Source organism: Pteropus alecto, unplaced genomic scaffold (genome assembly GCF_000325575.1).
Source record: "Pteropus alecto unplaced genomic scaffold, ASM32557v1 scaffold338, whole genome shotgun sequence".
NCBI lineage: Eukaryota > Metazoa > Chordata > Mammalia > Chiroptera > Pteropodidae > Pteropus > Pteropus alecto.
Window position 1 is genome coordinate 998,635 of NW_006441995.1, and position 18,518 is coordinate 1,017,152.

The window sequence follows — 18,518 nt, forward strand, 5'->3', positions numbered from 1 at the left end:
TTTTTCTGCATTTTCCACTTTTTCTCACCATGCTTCAGTCTAAAAATGATCTTTTAACCATTAATTCTCTGCTATTAAACCTATCTATTATTTTAAAATTATAGTTATTGTAGTTTTCATTCTAGAATTTCTGTACATTTCTTTTTTTATGACTTTTAGTTCTATGTATAAATTCTCTACCTTGTCATTTAATTTCTTAACTATAGTAATTTTAAATTCCAGGGCTCATAAGTTCTGTATCTGGTTCTCCCAATTTCTGTGAACATGGATAAAAATTTTTCTTTTCACTACCCTCTAACTGAAATTTAGCCTAATTTCCTTTAATTATGAAAGTAGGCAACAAATACCTGTACATTTCAAATGCTTTCATATCACATTTCCATAGTAACTGATGTATTGAAATATATATTGTTTATGCTCGTCACTACTTGGAAATTATAGTAGTTATTAGACCTATCTGGAGGTATAATTACTTGATGCATTAGTACAGAAACCCACATCTTATATCACACAAAAAAATTTATAGTTATTTCTTTATATCTAGCTTCCACTGTATGCCTAATGTATTTTTTTAAATGTATTTTAAAAACAAAATAAGTCTACAGATCTCAGAGTACTGAATGGTCCAGAGACAAAAAATGGTTCTGTACAGTATAGGTCAGATTGTGTTATTCCTCAGCTCAAAACACTCTCCTGGGTTTTTTCTCATTTCTCTCAGAGGGAGTCCTTTCATTGGCTTAAATGGCTCTCCATGATCTACACCACCCACCTTATCTCCAACTCCTGTTCTTTTTGCTCCTCTGCTACAGGCCTACTGGGAAAATGCCAGGCACAGTTTTGCTGCAGGTCCTTTCTAGTAGCTGTTGCTTCTTCTTGGAACACTCTTCTGCAAAATATCTTCATAGCCTACTCCCTCCCTCATTTCATAGCCTACTTGACCACTCCACTTAAAATATTTATCCCTGCCGCATGGTATACACTCTCTTCCTTCCCTACTCTATTTTATCCCATACACTTATTACAGTTTTTCATATTGTATATTTACTTTATTCATTAGTTCAGTATTAATTTTGAGAGAGAGGTTCACCATAGGCTTCTGTTAGACCTTCATTAGCAGCAAAAGTTAAGTCAACTTGAGAGAGTTGCTCTTGGTCCCTAGCATAACTTTCATCTTTTCTACCACTACTATTTCATTTATAAGCCTATTACATTAGCAGCGGTGTAGATGATGACAAAAGCTTGATCAACCGAATTGCTTGGTTGTTCATTACCTCTTTAGAGGTTGATGCTCTCTGGGGTTAACATGTGATACAAAGAGCTTCATACTTGGTGTCCATTTTTAAATGTCTATCTACATGCATCTTTTCAACCTCTCGTCTCAATTTCTCAATCTTTTCTAGGGTTTATTTTTCATTTCTTAGAGACGGGGAGGAGAGAGAGGATACTCAGTAGAAGTTCTGAGAATACAGGAAAGGATGGGATCCAGAATGTAGGTAGTATATTGGCTTTGTGGTTTATTTCCAATATTGTAACCAAAGAGAAGGAAGAGGAGAGTTCAGATGCAGATAAGTTTATAACATTAATGGGAAGAAGAGGAGTTTTTATTTGTTTCTTCTGGGAAAGAGCGGGAAGAATCAGCAGCTGGAAGAGGGGGAGTTGGTTGGGTTGAAGATTTAAAGTGTGTAGAGAAGATTTTAATAGATTGCTGTGGAGAGTGGGGGAACTAACAGGATAGCCACTAGTGTTGAGGGCCTGTTTGAGGTTGATGTTCTTGATTTTATAGAATTATGAATTTGTGTGGTTATGTGACTTTTTCTCTGACAGTGCTTAAAGTGGTTAAAGTATCAACATTATGCTCAGTGTCTTACCAGACTGTTTTCTTTTTCTTTTGCTTAGCCATCAGATCAAATCATTGCAATATAGTAACACAGGAGACATGATTCTTGTTGTATCTGGAAGCTCTCAAGCCAAGGTGATTGACAGAGATGGTTTTGAAGTGATGGAATGTATAAAAGGAGACCAGTATATTGTGGACATGGCCAACACCAAGGTAAGCTTTAAACAGACTGTTTTAGTGAATTTAATGAATTCAGTACACATTTATTAACAACTTGTTTGAGTTGCCTTAATTCACCCCAAAGTTTAATATCTCGTTTAAACAATGTGTTATTTCTCACAATTCCGTGGATTGACCAGGAAGTTCTTCTGCTTCAAATCTTGTCAGCTGGAGCACTAGAATGGTTATAAGGTCCAAAACGGCCTCACTCACATGGCTTACAGTTGGTACTCCACCTCATGGCATCTTTTCTTCTCTCCCTTGTCTTCCCCTCGTCATTCCTCCCCCCCATATCTAGTTTGGGATTTCTCTCACTGTGTTAAGACTTAGTGGGGTTTGACTTCTCGCTTGATGTCTCAGTTTCATGAAGGATTAACGTGGAAACTTCAGATTTCTTAAGGTCTCGCTTCGAGTCTTACATGACAGCGTAGGGGCAGCCCAGGTTGGGGACAGGGGAGGTAGACCACCACTTAAAATATCATGTGGGATGAGAGATATTGGACACAGCCATCTTTGGAAACATAATCTACCACAAACCTACTATGTACTGAGTTTTAGGACAAGAAGGAAAGAGGGCCTCACCAACCTTTTTTGTATAAAAACTTTTAGAGGGATAATGATATTTTAAAATTAATGTTTAAGTATATGAAATATCATTTAATTATAGCCACAATAATGCTATAAAACTTAATGGCTTTTTATAATTCTAACATATCTGTGAGCTGTCTGCTCTTGGCTGGGCTTGGCTCCAAGCCGCATGTAGAGTCTAGATCTGTTCTGTGTGTCTTTGTTTCTCCGTGCACCAGTGGACTGTGCGAAGGCACATTTTTCTTACGGTGAGGGCAGAGCACAAGGAAACCCTAGCTCTAGAGGGGAACACATTTCAAGCCTTTGCTCATATCATGTCCATGAACATTTCATTGGCCAAAGCAAATCACATGACTATGTACCGGTATAGTGGAGAAGTATGTCCTGTCCCTGTTGAGAGGAACTTCGGTATCACATGTCAAAGGTTGTGGATACAGGGAGGGTTGATGGATTGGAAACAATAATGTAATCTACCATAGATATATTAAAATGTCAGTGTCGATGCAGGATTTTGAGCCTTCATTTTAATTCTGATTTCTACTCTTTCTCCCCTTGCCTGTCTAGTACCTTTTCTATACACTCACCCTCATGGTTTGTGCCTGTATCAAAATCTTGTAACCTGCCTAATATTATTTCCATTTTGATTTCAAAATCATGGTTAGTATTCACTCTCTCCAATTCCCAGAGGCAAATCCTTGTTATCTGGTATCTTAATTATAGTATTTGGCTTGAGTGATGAGTTTTGGAAATTTAAAAATTATTGAAAAGTAATAGATTTCATAAGACACTTCTTAACTTTTTAACCTCTTTTCTGATTCCAAGAGTAATTAATAACTGTGGCTTTATTGGAAATTCAATGAATAGGATATTAAAGGAAACAAATATGTCTGATCTATTATTATAACATATTAAGTACTTGAAATATAAACAGGCCTTTCTAATTATATTGTCAAATTATTATCATGTTTAATTTGTATCTCTAATCTTTGTTTTTTTTTTGGTATGTGTATATGTATAGATATGTATTTTTTTAACTGTATTTATAGTGGTACAGAAATGCTTTTTTTCTGCTACATAGTATAACAATACATTATAGGGAGAGTAATTACACTTACATCTTTTAAAAATAAAGTTTATTGGGTTTCTAACAGTAATTCCTGTCAACTATAGGAAATTTAGAAATTAAAAAAAGAAAATATTACTCAATTCTACTACCCAAATATTATCACTATTAACATTTTAATTTTTATATGTCTTTTCCTTATGCATCTGAAAAAGATTTTTTTCTGTTCACAACAGAACCTTTACCTCAGTCATTGTTTGGAGCCATATTTTGCACATTCTTCAGGATGTTGAGGTTGTGTGCAGGTGCCTCAGGGGCTGCCATGGGGTGGAATGAGAGGCCTCGGGGTGGGAGGGAGGGACAGGAGGCCTCTTTAGCCAGAGAAGTGCTCATTTTGTCTATATGTGGGAGTTCTCTATAAGATGTCCTTTGAAAATCAAATTTTGCTGCCTCTTTAAAATGTTATTTTAAAATAATAATTTAAAATAAGATAAGATAAAATAAAAGTTATTTTATCTGGGAAATGGGACATTACTTGTTCAGGTTTAGGTGATTAGAAAAATAGGATGAGAAAAGCAGGAATTGACCTTTAAACCATCCAAAAACATACTTTAAAAACTGTAGTTATATTGTCATCTAAAACTCACTTATTCTAAACCAGAATTTTGGTATGTTACTTTCAATACCAGAGCATTTTCTTCTATTATTTTGAATTCTTAGGCACATACTTCACTTTAGATTCAAATGGGGCTCTTTGTCCTAGAGCCCATAAACATGTGACTATTAAGTTTCTATCCTTCAAAACTCCACAACAAATCAGTATTAAGTCAAATTCAAAAATGTTTTGGTAGATTATTAGTAAGTGAATGCCTATGGTAACAGTTTCATAATCTCATTTGTTAAACTTTTGTCAATTCATCTTGAGTTGATATTGTTAATTGCATTTCCCTCGGATTGTCTTCAGCTCTTTTCAACATCAAAGCAATTTTGTGCCATTTATTTCTTAATTATAGTCAGGCACCACATAATGACGTTTTGGTCAAAGACTGCATATATAATGGTATCCCCATAAGATTGTAACAGCTGAAAATTCCTATCACCTAGTGACATAGTGATGTCACAGCTGTTGTAACATCATAGTGCAACACATTGCTTATGTGTTTGTGGTGATACTGGTGTAAACAAATCTCCTGTGCTGCCAGTCATAAAAAGTACAGCACATACAATTATGTGAAGTACATAATACTTGATAATGACAACGTTACTGGTTTTTGTATTGACTATACTATACTTTTTACATTATTTTAGAGTGTACATGTTCTACTTATAAAATAAATTTGCTTTTAAAGAGTATGCTATGTTATGCTGGCAACAGCCTCATACATCTTGAGTTTACGGCTTCTCTTAATTGCATCATTTTCTCTTATGGCTTGATTTTGTGTTGTTTTATAAATTTAGTGTAGCCTAAGTGTACAGTGTTTATAGAGTTCCCAGTGTACATTAATGTCCAGAGCCTTCACATTCACTTACTACTCGTTCACTGACTCGCCCAGAGCGGCTTCCAGTCCTGTAAGCTCTATTCATGGTAAGTGCCCTATATGAATGAACTATTTTTTATTTTTTATACCATATTTTTACTGTGCCATTTCTATGTTTACATATATTTAGATAGACAAATTCCATTGTGTTATAATTACCCACCATATTCAGTACAGTAACATACTGGACAGGTTTCTAGCCTGGGAGCAATAGGGTACACTGTATAGGCCAGATGTGTAGTAGGCTGTACCATCTAGATTTGTGTAAGTGCACTCTGTGGTGTTAGCACAATGATGAAATCGCCTAATAGCACATTTCTCAGGGCATATTCCTATTGTTAAGTGTCGCATGACTCTGTACATGACTAAAGTGAGAGATGACAGGCTCTGAATGCTTGGACCTTTTAATGGGCGATTGATTTTTCCATGAGTGTACTTCAGTTATGGCAATTAGAAACTTTAGAAGTAATTTCAAGAATAAAACTTGTCAAATCCTTTGTTTATAATTATATATTTTATACAGTTTTTCTGATATCCAACCACTCTAAAAAATTGCCCTTTTAAGATGAAATATATTAGTCATTTTTTTTTTAAATGGTAAACACTGTTTCCTAAGGAGTAAAATATTTTAAACTGTGAATCTAGGTATATTTTTGTTTCCTTAAGCAGTTTTAACTGATAGTTTTAACTGCAAATATAAACTCTCAAGATGTGCAGTGATTTGAAGTACATTGTGTTTCTTTCCAATTTATGAATATTTCCAGAGCTTTTTATCTAGTAGAAACTACCTCACTGATTTTTGTCCTTTTGACTTATCCTCATCATTTTGGGGGTACTTTCTTACATTCTGGCACAACAGAATGTTCCGGGCTCATCATGAGCTTTTCCTGCTCTGATATTTTCCATTTCTCTGGTGATCCATGGCTCCTTTTATTAGGGGATTCTACTTATAAATCAATATCTGGTCACTACATATGTTCATTGCTACTGAGTTGTCACTGCTTGTAGATTATTTCAGAATACAGAGCTGGGGTGGAGAGATAAACCAACTGATTAAAACAAATAAAATATATAAAAAAATTATGAGGTCATACTGATACATCAGAATGTAATTCAACTTCCTAGTGTTTACCTGTTCCATATTTGTATTTCACTTCTTCAACAGTGAGAAACTTGGCTTCCAACATAATCATTATATTTGCTCATTTGTTCAGTGCTACGGTACATAGAGAGTAGTTTCAGAATAGCTATATCCATCGTCCTTGTTTTAGACAGAATTCTGAGTGGCCCCGAAGATTCTTTGCCTCTCCCCTTGAGTGTGGATATGAACCATGAGTATGATGAAATACTCCTGTGATCAGGTTATATTGTTTGGCACAATTGACTTTAAGAAAGAATGATTATTCTCAGTGGATTCAGCCTAATCAGGTGAGCCCTTAACAAAGTTTGGGCTCTCCTTGGCAAAAGAAACTCAAAGTGTGGGAGGGATTTGATTGAAGGGATATTCTTTGTTGGTGACTTTGAAGATGGAGGCAGAACTGGAGTGATGAAGTTGGAAAAGGGAGATTCCCAAGTAAAGTGTTGAAGATACTGCCTTGTTTCTTTTTGCTGCGTATAATAAATACGAGAAGAAAGATAAATTGAAAGAAGTCTTATTAAAAGGGAACCAAGACTAGATGATTTAGTTAAATTTGAGTCTATACAGATGGCAAGAATGTTAAAATGAAGAAATTGCTTCTAAAAGTGTGTATAGAGAAAAAAGAGAATTGTTACACTGGCTTTTTCAAGAAATTAAGCATGGCCTCCTAGATCTTCTCAACCGAAACAGGTGACCTCTAAAGATCACTCCTTATCCATTTCAGTAGGAGCTGTAGATAAAGAGATTGTGTTGCAGAGATTTTGGAGCGTGGCTTTTGCCTAATTCAGATTCAATACGAGAAAGATTCCCATGTACTTGCTTTGAAGATGGAGAAATCCATGCGGCAAGGAAAGCACATGCTTCTCGATACGGGGAGCAGCCCTCAGCAGACAGAAAGGAAATAGGCATTTTAGTCCTCTAACCACAAGCAACCTGAGTGAGCTTCGGATCACATTGTTCCCCAGAGCATCCAGAAAGGAATGCAGCCCTACTGACAACCTGCTTCCTGTCGGCAAGGCCCTGAGCAGGGAATCCAGCTACGCTGTGATAGGACTTCTGACCTCCAAAACTGTTAGCTAATAAATTGGAGGTGTTTTAAGCCCCTGAGTGTGTGGTAATTTGTTACACAGCAATAAAAAAACTAATACAGTTCTGCAAAAAAAACCCATACTAAGTAAAAAAGAAAGCCCCTCAGGAAGGCGTAGTGATCAGGCCTAACAGCAGGAGGTAGCTTTGAGTGGGAGGAGGGAATATGTTTATACTGGGAATGGAGGGATAAGGATAGACTCATATGCAGATATGTTTATGGATGGTGGGCTTTAGTTAGGAAGTTGAAGGTGTTACCATCTACTGGCAAGGTCGTTTCCTAGTTCTGTGTTTGCAGATGTTGGGATGAGGCCTTCACTAGAATAGTAAAGACTTAAAATAGCACTTGATGGTTGTGAGAGAAAAATTACTAAAAGAATTGTGAGAGCATGAAGGGCTATAGAATGTAACTTTGTAAGAACAATTATTCTGCATTTCGTATGATATTTTTCGGTCTCATTTAGGAGCCTAGGTGTTTAAATGAAATATTACAGAATAAAAACGGTTCATTATAGGGTACAGCGAAAGGACACTAAGTTTTATCCTGAGAGAGTGGTTGAAGGTTTGGGAATTGAAAATAAAAGAATGTAGGAGGTTCTGTGACTAGTAAATGGAATAGCTAGAGCCTAGAACATATCAAGTGATAAATGTTAAATCAATATGTGAATTGAAAGTTCATGGTTTCAGAAAAGAAACCATGTGTGGTAATGGCAGAGTTATCCTTAGCTGGGGCTGCTGGAATATTTTAGAAGAGGTCATTGGAGTTGACTAGATCAAAGAAGAATGAATTTATGTCTTTGATGTATTCAAATGGATTTTAAAATTGCTTAGGAATTAACAAGACTTGGACTTCAGAGTCCTTGATTCACAGAAGGAAATGACTAAGAGTGTGATCGATTTCAACAGGGGTTGGTGAACTAAGGCCTGTGGGCCAAATCCAGCCTGCACTCTGTTTTTGTAAATAAACATTTTATTGGAACAGAGCCATGCCCATTCATTTAATATTGTCTATGGCTGCTTTTGGGCTATGGTGATAGAATTGAGTAGTGCAGCGGAGACCAGGTGGCCTGCAAAGCCTAAAATACTATGTGGACCTTTACATAAAAAGTTAGCTGGCTCTCAAATTAAAGCTCTGAACATTTTCTCCAGCAAAGTGTACTCACAATTTCAGGAAGTTTTGTGATTCCTGAAAGCTTGTGAATGGACTCTGGTTAGGAAGAACTTTTGGATCCAAGCTCATAGTATATTCCCTGCTGCATTTTATCTCTTCATAAGAGTTGCCTCTGTTAGTTAGCTCATCATTCCAGAGACATGAGTACTTGTATTTTGTTGGTCACAGAGCCTCACCTTATTCAGTGACTACAAATGGCACTGCAGCAGGGCAGCTGTTTTGTAGCCTTTGTCATAGAGTCAGCTACAAGAGTCTGGACCGATTAGTACAGATCAGTACACCTGTGTGTGTGTGTAGAGGAAGCCAGTATTGGTCACGGATCAGTAATATTCTCCGTTTTTGCAAAGCATAGGGTATTATGAGAAATAGATGCTTAATTCTTTCTTCTAGGCTGTTTTGAGTTAAGGCTGACGGGATTTATTTTTCAGCAATGCCTATGTTTAGATAAAGGAGAAAGAGAGAAAAACTAGTTTATTTGATGAAAAAGTGTTTTAGTCACTGAGTGTTCTTTACTAGGTGTTACTTTAAAATTTTCCACTAATGTTAGCCATGGCACTACTTTTGTTTTGATCCATTTAAGAATCCTTAGTTGAACTTCATTTTTGTTATGATTACTCTCGATCACTTTTTTAACACAAGAGTACTTAACATTCCCATTGCCCTTGTCATGCTTCTATCTTTACAAACAAGAAACAACATTCACAGTCTTTTAGATTTTTTTGTTTAATGTACTATATGTGTTCATATTCTCAGTACTCAACATCTAAGGTGACCACATGTACTTTTATCTTAATGTTCTTTGTAACAGGGATTATTTTCTTTTGGTCCTCTTAAAATATCCTCTATATTCCAAGATGCTATTTTTTTTTTTTTTTTTTTTTTTGTAGCTTTATAGGAGTAAGATTTCTTTTTTTTTTTAATTAAATTTATTGTGGTGACATTGGTTAATAAAATTACATAGATTTCAAGTATACAATTCTATAATACATCATCTGTATATTGTACCATGTGTTCACCACCCAAAGTTAAATTTTTTTTTTGTCACCATATATTCGACCCTCTTTACCCTTATCGACCTTCCTCCCTCCCCCATTCCCTTTGGTAATCACTAATTAATTTTACACAATCTACTTAGAATTAGTATTTTACAATTTCAAATAAAAAATGGAAATTGTACGACCACATAGTGCCTTTCCCCACTCCTGATTTAGTTGTCTTATGTATTATATCTATATACTTTGAAAAATCCCATCAGACAATAATATAATTTTTGTTTTAAAGAAAAGTTAAAGGTGAAAAATAATGTTTTATTTACTCAGATATTTACCTTTTCTTTTGATGACCCTTTATTGTTTATATTCCAGGCTTCTCTTTGTTATTTCTCTTTCACTTAAGAACTTTTAGCATTTCCTTTTTAGTTTTACTATGATAGAAGTCACGTAACATAAAATTCATCCATTTAACTTGTATATTCAGTGGCTTTTAGTATGTTCAGTGGTTTTTAGTATATTCACAGAGTGTGCAAACATCACCACAATCAATTTTAAAATATTTTTATCACCCCAAAAAGGAACTCCTTAAGGTAACAGAAAGATCAGTGGTTGCCAGGAGTTAGCGGGTAGGGAAGGATGAATAGGCAGGGCATTGAGGATTTTTAAGACAATGCAACTAGTCTGCATGGTACTGTCATGGTGGATACATATCTTTATAAATTTGTTAAAAGCCATAGAATGTACAACATCAAGAGTGAACCCTAATGTAAACTATGAACTTTGGATGATAATGATGTGTCTGTATGTTCATCAGTTGTAACAAATGTACCACTCTGGTGGGGACACTGATAATGGGAGAATGTTATGGATGGGTGGGGGCAGAAGTAGTTGGGAAATCTATCTATTTGCCAATATTCCTGTGAACCCAAAACTGCTCTAAAAAATAAATTCTATTAAAAACAAAACACTCCCTACCCCTTCTCTGTCATCTCCAACCCTTCAACCCCTCTTAAGTTCTATGCAACCACCAATCTGCTTCTATCTCTGTAGGTTTGCCTATTCTGGATATTTTATATAAGTGGAATCATACAGCGTGTGGACCTTTGTACTTACTTGGCTTTTTTCACTTAGCTTAGTGTTTTCGAAATTCAGTCCATGCTGTAGAATGTATCGATATTTCATTTTTTTTCATTGTCAGATGATGTCCATTGTGTGGATAAACCATATTCATCTGTTGTTCAGTTGATGGACATTACGTTGTTTCTCCTTTTTTACTAGAAATGTTTAGTAATGCTACTATGAACATTCATGTACAAGTTTTCATTTCTCTTGCATGTATACCTGAGAGTAGAATTTCTGGGTCTTATGATAACTCTATATGTTTAGCCTTTTGAAGGAATGCGAAACTATTTTCCAAAGTGGCTGTACTGTTTTAATTGCCTGCCAGTAGTGTATGAAAGTTCCAATTTGTCTACATCCTCCTTAACACTTTTTACTTTCCATGTTTTTTCTGTCTTTTTTTAACAACCATCCTAGTTGGTGTGAAGTGGTATCTTAGTGTGGTTTTAATTTGTATTTCCCTGATGACTAATTATGTCGAGGATTTTTTTGTGTACATATTAGCCATTTGTGTATCTTCTTTGGAGAAATGTCTGTTCAAATCCTTGCTTATTTTTTAAATTGGGTTATTTGTCTTTTTATTATTGAGTTCTATCAGTTGTTTGTTCTAGATACTAGTCCTTCATCAGATAAATGATTTTCAAATATTTTCTCCTATTCTGTGGATGGTCTTTTCACTTTATTGATGGTGTCCTTTGAAGCACAAAAGTTTTAAATTTTGATGAAATCTAATTTGTCTATTTTTTTTGGCTTTTTTGCCTTTGATGTCATTGCACAACCCAAGGTCATGAAGAATTCCACCTATGTTTTCTTCTAAGAGTTTTATAATTTTAGCTCTTGCATTTAGATCTATAATCTGTTCCGAGTTAATTCATTTTTGTGTGTGGTATGAGGTAGGTGTCCAGCTTTATTCTTTAGCACGTGGATATCCAGTTGTCCTAGCAACATTTGTTGAAAAAAGCTTTATTGCTTGTACTTGTCTGGCAGAGGGAGGGTCAGGTCACAAGAGCTTTGTCCCACAGTCCTTCCCTTCCGCTGCCACCCTTACCTGCTGGAGAGATCAACCTTTTCTTGGAACTCCCTCTGTCTGCTCTCTCTCTCAGGTATCAGTTGTAGGCTGCCCCGGAGCCTGAGTCAGGAAATAAAGAAGGTGGAAAATATTCCCAGGAAACTCATCACCTCGCTGCTCCTTAAGACCTTACTTCTGTACCCTTTTTGCTTGCTCCTATCCACTATTCAGTGTCTTCGGGTAGTTCCTTTATTTTATTTAGAAGTTTTTGTTATAATCAGATAGAGAAATAGGGTAGTGTATGTATTACATCTTGAGTGAAAATGGAACATCATGCAAAATATATTTTAATTCACTCCATTTAAATATATTTTAATTCACTCACTCAAAATTATGAGCTAGGATTTCAGTGTCTGTTCTTAGCTGCATGCAGCGGAAGCTGACTCTACTTGATTTATTTGTGACGAGAATGCTGGAAAGACTGGTGAACCATACTTGAGGTAAAATGCAGGAAGAAAGGCCCAAACCATGCTCCTGACCTGGTTTGCTGATAAAATTGTGATGTGTACTACCAGACATTGGTTGTCATAGCTAATACTACTGCTACTTAATAGGAAGAACTTCATCTTGTAGGAGATACAGTAGTACAGAACTCCTTAAGGAAAGTGTTATGGTCTGAATGTGTGTGTCCCTCTCCTCCCCCAAAATTCATATGTAGGAATCTAACCCCCAAGTGCTGTTATTAGGAGTTGGGGCCTTTGGGAAGTAGGTGATTAGGTCATGAAGGCAGAGCCCTCATGAATGGGATTAATGACCTTCTGAAAGAGGCCCAAGAAAGCGCCCTTGCCCCTTCATACTGTGAGGTTACAGCAAAAAGACCACCACTGTGAACTAGGAAGTTCAGACACTAAATCTGCCAGCGCCTTGATCTTGAATGTCCTGGTCTCCAGAAATGTGATAAACAAATGTTTGTTGTTTATAAGCCTCTCAGTTTATGGTATTTTTGTTACAGCAGCCTGAAAGAGCACATTCCACTGTCCTTGAGTGACAGCTCAAGTGAGTGTGGTGACTAGAGCTAGGTTGCATTCCTATGTTACGTCTGTAAGGGAGGCCGCCAAAGTTAGCATCTAACTTTTTTGCTTCTCTAGTGAGAAGTAGTCTCTCTCTTCTACCAAGGGTCATCTTTTGGGGGAATTCCCTAAACACAGAAGGGAGTTCATGTTCTCCATGGCCAGAAAGAATGACTTGTTTTCCTAGAGTCATCCCATTCACACAGTTGCCCAGTTCACAAACCTCGGCTTCATCTGTGATTATAGCCCAGATTTAGTTCTTTAAGGAATCCTGTTGTCCCTCTTTTCGAAATATATCCCAAATCTTCTCTGCTTCTCCCTAGTCCAAGCCACTGTCAACTTTGACATGAACCATGTCAACATCTTCCTATCTGGCTCTCTTAAGTCCTCTTTTGTCTTTGCAACAGGATTTTCTTCAAGAGCAACAGAATATTTTTTTAAAATGAATTTATTTTGATATAATTTCAAATTTATCGAAAAGTCGTAAGAATAGTACACAGAGCTTCTTTATCCCTTTTTTTTTCAGATTCACCAATTGCTTTCATTTCGGAAAATCAGGAGCCCTGGTTCCTTTTCGTGGAGAATGATATTTAAAAACCAGGTTCTGTGTGCTAGGTTTGCTGGTGTGTCATTGCGTGTAGATGTTCTCGGCATATATAAAACTAGAGGATAACATACGCACATACGTGTACACCTATATTTTATCTACCTATTAAAAATCATGAGTTAATATCCTTAATTTCAGTTGAACACCACAGAGTTCATTCTAGTCTTCCCTCTTTTCACTTTTTTAACTTCATCAATGAGAAACTCGACTCTCTTTATCCTCAGCATATTTTCTCATTTGCTTTAATTCCTCATTATATTGAAAGCAGTTTCAGAATTGTTACTGCATATCACTGCAAAAAAGAAACTAATGTAGTAACTAGAATTCGGTATTTATTTATAGTTCTTCTGGTCTTTAGATTGACAGTATGTATTAGTTACCTAGGACTACTGTAATAAAGTATCACACACTTGGCTTGAAACAAAAATTTATTCTTTCACAGTTCTGGAGGTCAGAAGTCCAAAATCAAGGTGTCAGCTCAGCCATGCTTCTCCAATGGCTCTAGTGGAATCTTCCCCTGCCGCTTGCATCTTCTGGGGACTCCGGACCTTCCTTGGCTTGTGGCTGCATAACTCCAGTCTCCGCTTTCCTCTTCACAGAGCCTTCTCTTATACGTGTCGCCTTTTCTAATAAAGATATTTGTCGTTAGATTTAGGGTTCATTTAGATAATCCAGAGTGATCTCATCTTGAGATTCTTAATTATATCTGCAAAGTCTTTTTCCAAATAAGGTCACATTCACTGGTTCTGGAGGTTAGGGTGTGGACATATCTTTTTGGGGTGACCATTCAACTCAGTATAGGGATGTATAGTTACTTGGGTTATTGCCTTCTGTTTGCCCTTTCAGTGTATTTATTATTATTTGACATATAGTAGGGTTCATTTGTTTCTGTTTATATTCATTTTTAGTTTTTCCCATCCTTATTTGTTTGTTTTTGAATATGCAAAACATTAACATGTTTTCAAAGATCAAATAAGTTAATAAATATAGGATTAGAAATTATGGTGACTATTATTAAGGAAATGGACAGGTACTCTGGTGGAGAACAATGGAATGGGCCATATTTACTTAAAGGGCCAGCTAATACTTATTTGAATAAGTGGCATGTAAACTGAGATTCAAAGAGTGATAAGAAGTCAGTCATGTAAAAGTGAAAAAAGAGCTTTACAGCAGTTGGAAAAGCATGTGAGAAGGTCCTGATATGGGGTAAGAGCTGAGTATATTGGAAGAAATGAAAGAAGGCCAGTGGGCTAGTGCATGTTGTACAAGAGAGAGTACAAAATAAATGAATATGTAAAGAAAGTAGGAGTCAAAAAAAGGTAAGTTGTTGTAGACTGTGTAAAGAGTTTAGAAAGATAGTAGAGGATAATAAGCTCCTGAGTGGCATTTTTAGAGGTATATTTTTAAAGGATTGTATTGATTGCTATGTGGAGCACATGAGGCGAGAGTAAAAGTAGAGGGACCAGTAATAGACCTGTTCCGGAACATACTAACTGCTGTAGAGGCATGAGATAATGTTGGCTCATGTGGGAGTGGTAGTGATGAAAAGTTGAAGAGTGGGTAGATTGGAGGTATATTTTCAGATCAAACTGACAGGACTAGCTAATGGACTGAATGTGGGAGGGTAGAGAGAGGGTTTGGGGGTTATGGTTATTAGAATATTTAAGGATGACTTCCAAGCTTATAGCTTTAGCAACTAGAGAAGAAGATAATTACAAATGAAACGGGCAGTAAGAATCAAGATTTCCCTGTTGGACCTGTTGTGTTTGAAATGTCTGTCACATGCAAATGGAAACGTCCAGGTGATAGTTGAATATACAAGTCTTGGGCTCAGATGAGGAAAATGGAGTCTCAAACTTTCTGTCTGGTCCCTCCAGGCATTACTACAGTCCATGCCTCCTTACTGCAGGAAGTTTCCACATCTGTGGTCCCTGTTTTACCTGTAAACATGAGCAAAATGTCAGCAGTTTGCCAGATACTACTTGAGGCAGTACAGACGACTCAGGCTAGGGATGGTCTCCAGACCCACGTAGGGTACTCCAGTTCCAATTTATTTTTTCTATAGAGCTACAGTTATTTTCCTTCTAAGTCATTTAAATAGGCACATTTTGCTTCTTGTAGCATAGCTTTATTTTGGGCCCTTTCAGAGTAAGAGACCTTGATATAATTACACTAAAAAATATTAGACTCTTTTTTGCCCTATCTGAACCTGACTTATTGTATAAGACCACCCTAGCTGACTTTGCTACCTAAGAGGGAATTGTGTGTGTATGATGATGTTTGATAGATTCTCTATAGTTGATATGATATGTATGTCAGTTTTTATACCAACATCACATTGTTTTAACTACAGTGTTTTCATAGTATGCTCTATGCTTAGTAAGGCTAATCTTTCTGAGTCGTTTTACAGCTGTTTTTTCCTTTTCTCACATATTTATTCTTCCAGTTGTATTACAGAGTCAACTGACACATTTTTAAGAAGCATGGATTTTTCAACCCAACCTCTTGCTTTTGCCCTTATTATTTATAAATACTTCCTATTCATAAGTCTTTTCTATTAAGAAAAGGATCTTTAAAGAAAGGCCTATCTCTATTTCTTTTCTAAAGAGAGGCTGTCATTTCCCCCTCCTTTTCCTTTTTTATTAAGCATCTGTTATATGTAAGCATTGTGCTAGTTCCTGGGCATTAGGGGTCGGGTGAGGGTGTGTTACACAGTGAGTTAAAGTGAAAATAAACAAGTGAAATAAATCATGTTATAAAATAAAATTGAGATAAAATAATATCAGTTTGTAATTAAAATAGCATACTTTCGAGAGGACTAACAGTTTTGCTTTTCAGCATATGTCGGTTTCTGGTTAGTTTATTTTTATTTTTTAAATCTTTGTTAAACATCTTTTTCCCTTATTTTTATTTTTTTAAGGGTCACACAGCAATGCTTCATACTGGCTCATGGCATCCCAAAATAAAGGGAGAATTTATGACTTGCTCAAATGATGCGTGAGTATTGTTGATAATTTATCGAATACATTTATATCTTTTGATGTTTTCTCTTTTTATTTTTCAATTACAATAGGCCTACAGTACTGTATTAGTTTCAGAAATACAACATACTGGTTAGACATTTACATAACTTACGAAGTGATCACCTTATCTAGTATCCAATGACACCATACTATTTTCTTTAACATTTGTATTGCATACAGTCTTGCCAGTAAAGTAAGAGACAGAGTATTAGGAATCCTGATGTTTACATATTCTGGTTCTTAAACTTGACTTTAGCTGGTAGTGTAAGGTTTGTTTAAATAAGTATGGAAACTATGCAAATGAGAGTTGGTATAAATTCCCGTAGAGTTTTTTTTTTAAAAAGAACAGTGGATCAGGTTGAGGCTGTTAAGTGGACTTAAACGACTTTGAAATTTTGACTAATGATTTGTTATTTTTTATAGTAAAGACTGATTTCCATTGGAGTCTAACAGCTAATATGGGTTTATCATTTATATGATTGTGTTTTGGAAGTAATAACTGAAAAAATTGATTAAGTGGTTATCAAGATTCTTTTTCATTATATCTTGTGGCTTAGGACTCAAGAATATTATAGAGAATATTTGAAAACCTTTTTCCTGTATGTTATATTGTATGATTCATTTTTGGTATTAAGAATTGTTCACAAGAATGTACTATTTATACTATGTCAGAGAAAATTACAACAAAATTCTATAAATTAAAAATTACAGATGGTGTTATTTAGGTGAAACACTATTTTAGATAAAGAACGCTTTTGTTCTTAGATTATTTTATCTTTTATGTTTTTGCTTTCCGATACTTATAATTTGCCTTATTAATTTTCAAAATAGCTGTTCACATTTTTGGATATTTTATGTTTTCTGGAATTAATTTTTAAAATAAAAGACAAAAGACATAAGTTTACTTCCATAGCACAATTTAGAAATTAATTTGATCTAAAAGGAACTAAAATTTGGTAATCTATATGGAATATGACTGAAAAAGGATAATATGTTTGATGAAAATTTCTGGTAAATAGAACTGTGGTAAGTACTCACTTAATGTCCTTGATAGGTTCTCGGAAAGTAGGACTTTAAACAAAATGGTATATAATGAAACCAATTTTACTACAGGCTGATTGATGTAAATAAGAATTCAGTTCCTACTGCGTATTTCTGGTCACAAAACATCATCACATTTCTAAATAAAGACCCAAAACATTTCTAATATTAAACATTGAAATAAATGTGAGCTATACCTACATTTAAGAAAGATTAATAAAAACAATTAAGATAATTCTTTTCCAACCTGCTTATTCCAGTTCAGGGTCATGGGTGGCCGGAGCCAATCCTCACAGCACAGGGCACAAGGCAGTATCCCACCCTGGACAGGACGCGCTTCCATCGCAGTGCACACACACACACCCTCACTCATCCATACTGGGACAATTAGACGTGCCAGTTCATCTCACGTGCACATCTTTGGGATGTGGGAGAAACCAGAGCACACAGAGAAAACCGACCCACATGGGGAGAACATGCAAACTCCACACAGACATTGGCCTTGGCAGGAAATTGATTTTTTCCTCCTCATTAATGTTATAACAAAGTAACACTGAATAAAATGACGTTATTTGAGGACCTGCTGTATGTAGTTTTAATTTCTTTTAATCTTTGAGTTATCATCTTTCCAAATACTTAAATCATATATGTTTAAAGTGATATTCCTAATGTTAGCACTGGAAAATCAAATTTAACATCTAATCTAAATTAATAGTATCCCATGAGCAAGTAAGGTTTAGTTTAGGAATACAAGGATATTTTGCATTTAGGAAATTTTACTATCAAGAAATTTTCAGTATAATTCATTATTAACAAATGAGAGGTGAAAAATCATATGATTTTATTATATGATAAAATTGACATTAGATAAAGTTAAGAAATCTTTCTCAGTACAAGTTGTAAGTAAAATAGAAATAGAAAGAGATTCCTGAAACCTGATAAAAACTATTTACCAAAATTTAAAGTAAATATTGTATTCTGTGTTGGAGTACTGCAGCTGCTTGCATTTAAATATGA

General features: G+C 35.5%; 1 protein-coding gene across 1 annotated transcript in view; it reads left to right on the top strand.

Moving 5' to 3' along the window:
- The window catches only part of WDR70 (WD repeat domain 70), a 226,215-nt gene that overhangs the window by 63,317 nt on the left and 144,380 nt on the right, over positions 1–18,518 (top strand). The window contains exons 8-9 of the mRNA XM_006919492.3: positions 1,897–2,050; positions 16,358–16,434. Coding sequence (XP_006919554.1) covers positions 1,897–2,050; positions 16,358–16,434 — 231 coding nt within the window. The remainder of the gene's footprint in view (positions 1–1,896; positions 2,051–16,357; positions 16,435–18,518) is intronic.